The 11,639-nt window shown below is 28.1% G+C and overlaps 1 protein-coding gene across 1 annotated transcript; it reads right to left on the bottom strand.

Moving 5' to 3' along the window:
* Positions 1-1,537: 1,537 nt before the first annotated feature.
* Positions 1,538-10,681, bottom strand: LOC111678920 (glutathione hydrolase 1 proenzyme). Its single transcript, XM_023440372.2, has 6 exons — positions 9,864-10,681; positions 7,038-7,193; positions 6,365-6,973; positions 4,241-4,660; positions 3,228-3,468; positions 1,538-1,897 (listed from the first exon to the last, which is right to left on the bottom strand). The coding sequence occupies exons 1-6, from the start codon at positions 9,866-9,868 to the stop codon at positions 1,619-1,621; spliced, it is 1,710 nt and encodes a 569-aa protein (XP_023296140.1). The 5' UTR covers positions 9,869-10,681; the 3' UTR covers positions 1,538-1,618.
* Positions 10,682-11,639: the final 958 nt, after the last annotated feature.

The raw sequence follows: 11,639 nt of genomic DNA, 5'->3' as shown, positions 1-11,639 counted from the left end.
TTGATTTTAAAGCGATAAGAGTAAATGTTTGATGTCATTAAATTACTGTCGACAATGACTATTATAAAATTATTTTTCTTAAAAGAAATCAACAAACAGGTTATTATTATATGGATTATTAGATAATATCTACGTTAAAATTTATTTTGTGGAATATTATAATAAAGATACACTGGTATGTACTTATAACTGAAAAAATACATTTTAGCTGTAAAAATATTGCCCAGAACATATATTTACAAGCCGAAAACAAATCTAGGGGTAGGGGTTGTTAAATATTCACAAATATTAAAAAAAATATTGTTAGTTTTTAATTTTTTGTAATAAAATCCGACAACTTTGAATTTCAAAACTAATGACGACAACCATTGGATTGACTTGATTAAAATTTCAGTTTTGAAACTACGAATACAACTGTAAGAAATAATTAAAACTTTGTCGATTGGAATTTGTCTTTTTGTTAATTGAACATAAATGTCTAATAAAGTTATTGAAGGTTTATTATAGGAATTTTGTATAGAAAATGTGCGTAATAAACCTAAAATAAGCGATTGATATATTTATGAATATTTGAAAATAACGAAAATTGTATTCATAAACTTCAAAAATATTCATAAACTAATGCAAAATATATCAAAGAAATTTATCAATATTTGCAATAATTTAGCAGAAATTGCAAGAAAAATAAGGAAATGTGCAATAGTTATGTTTATTTTGTCGCAAAATATTCGTTATTCGGATACTTTAAATAATAATTAAAAATTATATGTTATATTAACTTACTTACTTATTTTTCTTAAAAGTTCGTTTTTATTGTCAAAAATATATATTAAACAAAAATATTAAATTAGGAAAACCAAATGAACGAATATTTTCTTCTAATTGTAACTAACACATAAAATGGCAGCCAAATTGTACAGTGCTGCCAAGTAAAACTAAAAACCGAACAATTGTTAATATAGGTTTATTGTTTGTTTATGAATATCACAGTTCTATTGTGTGCATTAAAAGCAAAATAAGAATTTTTATAAATACAAGCGTTAGTTTTTAAAACATCTAGAGAAAAAGAGTAATTTCTAAAACGGCACAACAGTTTTTTGAAATTTTACTTTTTAATGTCATTTCATTTATTGAAACATTTTATTTATTTCCTTTGAAGACCAGGTGTTTCCTAGTACCACAACCAATTTTTTTGGCATTGAAAAATTATGGTTGTAGGAAAAAGTTGGAGGTGTCTAAAATTATCGATTTTGTTTGGATGGGTCTTTATATGTGCATTAGTGTTTCTGTTATTGACAACTCTATAGGGAAAATATTTTAGTTTCGAAAGTAACACATTTTTGGGATAAAAACGGACAAAAAAAGGAATTCTGTGTTTATAAGTAATTCAATTTTCTCACTGATATAATTTTTCTAGTTAATTCAATTCACAAACCCCCATTTTCCTAACGATAATTTGCCAGTTTTCATACAATAATTATTTATCTACCGGTTAACTTTATTTTATAATATAATAATAAACGAACTTAATTAAAAGTAATTCCATATAACATTTCAGTATTTAATAGTGCTTTTATATTTTATTTTCATTTTTATTTACTATACATATTATAACAATTTAATTTTGCTGGTGAACAACCACAGCACTACCAACTCGTCGACGATCACAAATTGGTTGGGGCCAATTGCTTTTTAATCCAATGGCTGTCAATGCCGAGAATGCTCTATTGGGTGGCAAATAATTTATATCATGTCCGACTTTAATAAAATATTCTTCGGTATGATCAGGTACCTCAGGTTCAACATCAACAACCATGGGTGCCAGTTGATGGTGTATCCGACCAGAATTTACTGATTTTTCAATGGATTCGTCGAAAACGAAATAGCGTAAAATTGTCTGGAAAATCGGAAAAGATAAAAATTGCAAACAATTACAAAAAAATATTTAAGCTTAAAAGTACATTATAGACCAACATCAATTAAAATTTCTCTTCATATATTACAAATTATAAGAACAACGTTCATACATATTGGCAATTCCATGAAAAGATAAAAGACGACTGAAAAAATAAAACCCTTATAACTTCTTTTGTAGCACCAAAGACGAAAACTGTTGAACATTTTTGAAATCGGTTTATTTTTACATCTCGTCATACAAACGGACCGGAAAATATCACTTTTTAGCTCATAATTATGTTAATTATAATAATATCCCTTTAAAAATCGGCAGATCTAAAATGTTTATAAGCCTAAACCTTTATGCTGATTTTCATAACGATTGGACCTATTTCACCCTAGTTCCATTTAAAGTTTAATTTCAGAAAAACACTTAAACGTCGGTAAATCACTTCTAATCACTAGTATTATGATAAAATTTGGCACAAATAAATTGTATATGAATTAAAATCACACCCTAGAATTTTATGAGCATCGGTAAATATTTGACCCTATAACTCCAGTTTTTTATTTTTATCTATAAATTGCTTAATCATGTATATAGGTCGACCATGTCCGACTGCACTTTCCTACTCCTTTTGATTTGTTTAAGTGTGTGTATGCATATTATCCAAAATATATATCTTATAACCTAAAAAAAAGTCACATACGATATGTCACATACGATATTTAAAAATGTTCATTATAAAATTATATTATTATTTTTTATTTATAAATTATGGATTACTAATGAAAAATAGGTCCCATAGTGTAAGAAATTAAAATAAAATAATACACCATCATAATTCGCAGATTTTCGTAAATATTTATATGTACTTTAAAAGCACTTCCGTTTTTTGTCACGTATGATATCGCCTTATCTTAATTCATATTTTGGAAAACATGGTTCCGAATGGGATAATTCCTTTGGCAAATATAGTATTCTTTAAATGGAACAGAATGACAAAATTGTTTTAAATGTGTTTGTTTAAATAAATGTCGGAAGTGGGTCTTATATAGTTACGATATTTTTTTGTATTGTTAAGTATGACTTATTTTCAGTGTAGGAATTTGTTCGTATAAACTTTAATACAAATTTATTAAAATAGAAATTTGTTTTTATACCCTACACCACCCTAAAAATTTCACTATTAGAAATTGATTTGAAATAATTGTTTTTTTCGGCCTATCTAAAAAACGTATTTGTTGGAACAAAAATAAGTACAATCGTGCAATATCTGTATTAGACATTAACGAATAACGAACATCCACCTAACAAAAAGATAACTCACCTGAGCTACGGATGTGGTGATTCTAGAACCACCTGCACCACCTACTAACAGTTGAACGTGACCATTTTTATCCAATACTATACTTGGGCAAGTGGATGACATTGGCCGTTTTCCGGGTTTAATATAATTTGCTGGCGATGCAGGTATTCCATAAGCATTAACTTTGCCGGGAGTGGAAAAATCGTCCATTTCATCGTTTAAAATAATACCAGTTTGACGAGAACGAACTTTTGCACCTAAGCTGGTTCAAGATATATATGTTTTAAATCATTAGAAAAAGAACACAAAATGTATGTATGTATGTATGTATGTATGTATGTATGTATGTATGTTTGTATGTATGTATGTATGTATGTATGTATGTATGTATGTATGTATGTATGTATGTATGTATGTATGTATGTATGTATGTATGTATGTATGTATGTATGTATTATAAAAATACATTAAAAGATATGTATTTAACTCCATAAACATTGATTCAAACCATTTAAATTATAAAAATACATTAAAAGATATGTATTTAACTCCATAAACATTGATTCAAACCATTTAAATTTTTGGACAATTTTCTTAACCAAATAATGTAAAAAGTGCGGCCTATGCAACATGACAATTTCAAAAACAGTTTAACAAAATATAAAGATGCCCTAATAAGGTGAAATCGTTAAGGCAGCTGAGGTGTTCAGTGGCAGTTTCTTTACAATCTTTTTTGATGGCGAGTATATATAGTAAGTGAAATATACGTATTTATCAAAAAAAGGAATGGGAGTTAATAGTTTTCCGTTTATATACAAAGATTATTGGGATAAGTAAATTTGTAAAATCAATGAAAAATATCTACGAAGAAATACTAATGCTTTTAAATGCAACTTTTTAAGAATTTAATCATTCATAAGGAAACAAGATTTGAATAATGTTTATATACAAGTATATACATATGTACATTTATTACCCCAATATACCCCAATATACACAAACATACTTACATGCCAATATACAAGCATACTTACTGACTATTGATGGTACTAGTTACCGATATAGCATCACCGTTTGGTGCCAACACAACCATATTGGCTGTACCATGATCTTCTACATTTGTAAAGTTAGCACCGTAGTAGGCCATATCAGTGAAAGTGTGGTCATCTTTAATTAGATCCCTAATTTCTGCTGCGAAAGCAGGGCTCATTAATTGTTCGTACACCTTAGATACCTGCGGCTCAAAATGAATATCTCCCAGATTTGTACGATGACCGTACGCATGTTTAAATGTTTCAACAACACGTTGCCAATAGATGTCATGGTGTCTTGTATAAAGAGGTTCCATTACGTTTAAAATAAATGCTAAGATAGCACCACTCGTTGGTAAAGGTGTCGTATATAATTCATAACCTCCAGTAAATCGAGCAACAATTGGCTTTTCCCATCGGACCCTATATGAATGAAAACACAAGTCAACAAAATCGAACTTTTTGCGTGATGACAGTTATTGCAGTATAACAAGATTGCCTTGCAAGGAAGTTGCAAATTGAGCCTTTTTGTTTTATCCTTATGTGTTGGTACTATATTGTAAAATTAAATCAAACTTGTTTGCCTTTAATTAAAGTTATAAGGATAAAACAAAAAAGGACAATTTTCAACATCGTGACAAGGTATCCCGTAATAACTGTCAGCATGATTATCATTTAATGATAGATAATTTAATTTAGATTACCATGTTGTTAAATAACTCTATGAATATTGGTGTGGTTTTGAGAAATTATATAAAAAATACTAAAAAATTTCTTTAATAACGTTTTTACAAAAAACACAATATCTCGGAAACTATAGCTTACCGGAAATGTGCATAACAATTTTTGAACTCAGCAGGTGGAAATATATAGAAATCAGCTATCTTTATTTAAACGGCATTTTCAGTGTTGTCTAGCGTAATTACTAAATAATATTTTAATAAATTATATTTTTTATCAAAAAATACTTTTTTTATTTTTATTCTAATTCTGTGAATAAATTGTTGATATCATGATACGACCATAGAAAGGTAGAATCAGTAGGGAGAGTTGTCAATTCTCTGCCTTGTTAAGTCAAACAAAAAAGAACTGAAAAAAGAAAAACTTGAAAATCTTTAAATTGAAACCACGAAAAATACCGTGAAATGATTCTTGAACGGCACACGCAAACAACATTCCACTCTTCTTGTATCCTGTTTTTTGTTTCTATTTCTTTTACAATTTTAATTTTTTTGTAAAAAAATGTTCAATAATTTTTTAATGTTTTTCTTTACATTTTTTAATTTTCTTTTTTATGACAATTCAAGTCATGTAAAATTGAGAACGTTCTTTTCTACTGATTCTACCTTATTATTGTTTAATTATGGTTGATATATGAATATTATGGTTTACATAAAAAAACTTTAAAACTTTAAGACAACCCAACTTTTTTGGTATTATGAATGTTGTTAGCAACCTTAAAAGTGTTTTTTGTCACTAAATTAAGTGAAAAGTTTACGAAATTGTGCTTTATTGTAAATCCGTTCGAAATCAGTGATTATTAAATTAATGATTGAGTTGTAAACCAGAATAGGAGTAAAAATTTAAGTAAAAATATATAACTTTCTTCTAAAGTAGTATTTGCAGTTGTGCTAAACAATATTTTCAGTCACTGTATTTAAATAATTCGTTATAACGGATTGAAATATTGGGCTATAGCAATGTATTTATATGATAGTTATCGTAACTACCAAATTCGATTGGCATCAAATTCGGTTATCACAACGTAATTGCTTTCTCTGTGTAAATAATATTTCAGTTGCAAATACTAATAATTTTCAGTTTTAGTTTTTCAGACTGCAGTAAATTTTCAAATAATACTTTGTATTAAAACAAAATCACATAATGTAAAATACCTTTGAATTTTACAGTAATTACAATCGAATTATGGGATATTTGTGAGAACCGACGGAATTCGATTGGAAACAAATTCGGTTGTAACAACGATCTGTTTTCCCTGTGTACAAGTTAAATTTCAGAAAAAAATTCATACAATAGAAAATAATCGCTAAAAAATGTCCCTACATTTGGCATCACTCTGTCCACTGTAATTTCTTACCTTTAAATATATTAGTTACTAATACATACTCATAATCTTGCAAATCCTTTTCTGTTATTATGCCTCCCATATTTTGAATATCTTCTACAAGCATTTTTCCAATACGACCACCGCGATACATTGTTTCGGGACCTTCTTCAGCCAATATTGATAAAGTCTCACCTAATTGAGGGCGATACATAATTTCACCTTCCTTGTATAGGTTATTTGTGCTAGGATTTATAAAGATTTCGGCCATTGATGGCTCTTTACGTATGCGTTCTGAGTTTAATGTCAAAACATTTGCCAAATACTTTGAGACCTTATGTCCGTTTTTACATAAATCAATAGTGGGCTTAAATAATTTGTTCCACGGTAATTTTCCATATTTCATATGTAATTGCCAAAATCCGAAAATTTCGCTGGGTATAGCAGCAGAAATTGCTCCAGTAATTTCTTTACCAATAAACATGTCCTGATGAGATGCAGCCGGTGCAGTTTCACGAGCAATTAAAGTCTCAACTTTACCAGTTTTTTTTGTATATATAGTAGCAACGAAACCACCGCCAATACCTAAACTGTGAGGTAATATTACTCCTTCACATAAGAGAGTTGATATAGCGGCATCAATTGCGGAACCTCCATCTTTTAACATTTGTCTAAAAAAATTTAAAGTTTAGTATTATTTGATATTTTGTATCAGTTATGTATGTATATACAAACCCTCCAATTTCAGCACATTCTTCACCATTTGAAGCTACAGCTCCAACTGCATGGTCCGATGTATCTTTTTTGAGGCCAATAATTATTAAACTGAATGTTACAGCAATAGCAACTAAAACCAATGCGATCCATAAAACTATATTACTTTTGCAAAATCTGAATATCAAAAACAAAAAAATCAATTACTATGATAAATTATTGGTAAAGTTAATTGATTAATTAATTTCTATAATTTCTATTTGAACCGAACTTTTTTTTGTTCTGTAAATACAACCGAGTTTAATTTTGTATTAAAACATAAGAACATAAAATATGTAAAATTAAAGTATTTAATATGGGTCGACTCTCATTAAATTATTATATAATAGTTATGCAGAATTTCATTCCGATATTTGTGTCAATTTTTGAAAAGATCGAAGTATATTTGACGTAATTATGACAAAAAAGCCCAAAACGGGAGGTATGGTTGTATAGGGGCTAGGTGAAATAATAAACCGATTTCAACATCGTCACTTGTATCTTCCGCACAAGCACAGCAAAAAAACTTCCAAAGATTTGGAAAAGAATTAGCTTTCTATGAAAACTTTTCAATAGCTTCTGAACAAATACAGTTTTACATCGGCGAATTGGAAATGTGGCTGGACAAATGAAAAATAAAAGACAATGCCGTACAGATAAACAATATAAATATTCCTGAACAAAGTCTTTTGAGATATTTTGGTATCCACCTTGATCGCCGCTTAACATGTCTCACCAAAATGAAACTAAGGCTCTGAGCCGATTGGTACATTTTAAGCTGTGTATAAAACCAATATTATTGTTCGTTACAAACATCAGCACAAACCCAATATACCCTCCCCACTAAAGTGGTGTAGGGTATAATTAAACTGATGTTTGTAACGCATGTGATGGTGTGCCGATCGACTCAGAATCACTTTCTGAGTCTAGTTATAGATTTCCGTCTGGCTGGATGTCCATGTAAACCATGTCGATCGGCACACCATCACATGCGTTACAAACATCAGAAAAAACGTATAATACCCGCCTCACTACAGTGATGTAAGGTTTAAAAAAAACTTAATTACATTTGAAGATAAATTAATGCGGATTAATTAGGTAATGTTTAGAACATTTTATATCTGAAAACCTATGTTTTATAGTCCTATAATGGGATGCGAGTGGGATATCTATTAAAAAACAATTTTTTAATTAAAGAACAAAATTGTTTTCAATATTTGGCACTTAATTTTCCCCTATTATTTTAAAAATTTAAGTTTTTGTTGTATCTTTTTTTTGCACAAACGAATGCTTGGACCATTGCCTTTAAAAGCTTTGTGATTACTTAGTTGGTACATGATCTTTTCTAGCACCAAAGACGATGTCTGTGGAAAATTGTTGGTATATTTTTACACCTCTTATGAAAGTTTTTAGATCAGCACTAATATCGGTTTAATTATTTTGATAAAATTTTCGTCACCTGCATATCATAAACTTGCGGGAAAATAAAAGAATTATTTTTTTTCCAAATTCAAAACTTGATTTTATGATAATGTTTTTTCACAAAATCGGAAAACATTGTTTATTGAAACGAAGCCTAATAATCGTGTTTCATATTACCCAATTTTATTTTTACCCCTCATACAAGCTCAAATTCCGAAAATTACTTTAAAATGCCAGTATAGCACTTTACGGAAATTGTATGAAGAACAATTCTTTCTAAAGCCATACATTATAATATTCAGTAAAACTACATGTCAATTTTCAAATGAAATTAAAAATTTGTATTATAGTGTAAAACAAAATTTTCATTTTGTTTCAAATCTGATAGTGTAAAAACAAAATATATTTTAAATTTGATTTTAATTGTTTTTACAGTATAAAATAAAAATCTAACGACTTCTCTCATAGTGTGTAGGCAGCTTAAACAGCATAGAAAATTACTTAAAAGCTCATCATTGGCTTTCAAATGTCGGGTGTAATGTTGAAATTCGAAATCAAATCCAATAATTATAAAAACTAGTTTTTTAATGATCGGTACTGCAATTTAAACTCTGTTACAGAAAATCACATAGCACATTCATTGCTAATGTTCACATAGCAATGAATCATTCCATATTTTTAGCATTGTGATAGAATTATGTAAGAATTAAAAAAATAATTATTTATTTACGTCATTTTTTTCACTGTGATTATGGATAAAACTAATCTTTCCTTAATATAACAGATTCTATTCTTTCAGTGTCATTTATGGGTATATTTTTTATTTATTTTTTTTTTTTGTAATATTTTTTAAACTAGAAATAAAAGTAATTTTTTAAAAAAGTTTTTTATATATTTCTTATAATTTTAAGTTAAAGCAGTTAAACCAGAAATTTTAAAGGAGAACAAAATTATTAAACAAAAATATGTATATTATTTTTGCTAGAACTTGCAGGATTTAGCCAGAGCATTTTTTTCTAGCATATTGAACAAATTTGCATTTATTGGTTAAAGAGAAAATACATTAAAGAGAAAATACATTGAATTAATTGAATTAATTTTTAATTTTAAATTTTAATTTTTGTATTACCGACTTTTTACAATTTATATACACCTAATAATAAATAAAATTAATTTATTCTTTTTAACCAGAAAGTTCTGGAGCACGGCTATTGTTATTGAACAAAATTTGAACAGGGATTTCATGGAACAAGTCGATTTGCACAAATACGAAACATAGTCGTTTAAATGAAAAATGATTTTATATTTAAATATAATTTTAGAGATTTTTAGCTCGTTTTGAGCTGACAATATTTAAAGGGACTCAAATAATGATAAAAAACTTACGTCATTTTTTATAAATATATATAGTTTAAAATAGATCAATTTTATTACTTTAATTCACTTAAATAGAACTATACTAATGATCGTTTTTAAATCAAAGACACTTTATTTATAGAATAAGTAGTGGTGAAAATGAATTAATATTCATATTTATATCTACTTACACAGGGTTATGTACTATATGCATACATATATATATGTATAAATTTTTAAATATGAATACATTAAACATATAGTAGATTAAACTAATGTATGCATTTATATACATATACTATCTATATATGAATATACATTTTTATCTATTTATATATGTATATAAATTTATAACGCTACTGACTGACTGACTGACTGACTGACTGACTGATTCAACACAGCTTCAACCGTTTAGGCTGTTTGAAGCTAATGAGCTGAAATTTGGTCTCCCACTAAATAGATCCTAAACTAAGAAGGGATTTTTAGAAATTCGAATGTTTAGGGGCTAAATTAATCGACTCCGCTACCAATAAGGTCTAGAATATATATACTTTATAGGGTCGGAAAATTATATTGCGGTAAGGGTAAGGGTATAAAAGTATATTATTTTCGGGCTATCAAATGCATTTAAATTGTGTAAATATAATAAATATTTAAAATTTCCGCGAAAAAGTTATGAAGTTTTGTCTAAAATTTCTAATAATAGTGTTTAGTTTACAACAGGAAAATAGTTAAAACAAGTATAAATGTATAGCCTACCATATGATACCAGTCAGTATGTATGTTAAAAATTGGGATTATTTAAAAAAATAAAGCATTTGGTTTGTTTTTTAACTTTATTTCGGAAAATTTTTACTTTTTTTTGGACAAAAAAAGAGATTTTTTACAAGAAGGCTCAAAGGGGAGTAGGGCAAAATATGGCCCTGCCCTTAAAAATATTGATAGGGGGAGTTAAGTCTTCTTCAATATTATTTATGTAGAATTTAAAAGTGTTATTAGTGTTTGTAAATGAATTTTCACCTTTGATTCATTTTCTGAAGGGGAGTTTGTATGGGGGATAGAGTGAAATGAAGGCCGATTTAAAGATCTATAAAACTAAATTTTTAATTATAAGCCAAAAGGCCCTATTTGGGGGTACGGTTGTTGGGGGCTAGTCGAAATAATGGACCAAATTTTATCCAATTATCTTGAAAATTGCGGACTGTTCCTTGCACACAAGGTTTACATGACAGCCAGCCAGACTGACGGACATAGCTTAATCGACTAAGAAAATGATTCTAAGCCGATTGGTATACCTTAAGGTGGGTATAGGACGAATATTTTAGTATGTTACAAACATTAGCATAAACCCAATATACTAAAGTGGTGTAGGGTATAAAAACGCATTTTACTGAGCGATATGATAGATATGTATATGAATGTAGATAAAACAATACATTTTTCTATTGTAAATATATTAATCGAAAAGTATTGACCAAGCAAGTTTCAGAAATAAGTACATATCTGGCATATTCATTAAAAGTGCGGGATTAAATATAATATTACACAATATTTTTTAATTTTATCGTCAAATATGTGGAGACACTTCGTTTTACATAATTTAATTTTTAATCTTAGTTGTTTTCGATTTTTAATATGATATTTTGTTAAAATAAATTTATAAATTTTTATTATAAAATTCAACAAAATAAGTCGTAAACTTATTCTCCAAAAATATATTTGTCCAATTCACAATCAGTGTTTTATGGTTGTATCGTAATTTTAATACCCACCATCAAAAAAGATGATTTTGTCATTCCGTTTGTA

The sequence above is a fragment of the Lucilia cuprina genome, chromosome 3, assembly GCF_022045245.1.
Source record: "Lucilia cuprina isolate Lc7/37 chromosome 3, ASM2204524v1, whole genome shotgun sequence".
NCBI classification, from domain to species: Eukaryota; Metazoa; Arthropoda; class Insecta; order Diptera; family Calliphoridae; genus Lucilia; species Lucilia cuprina.
Note: the sequence above shows the minus strand (reverse complement) of the source record. Positions and strands in the feature narration are given on the sequence as shown.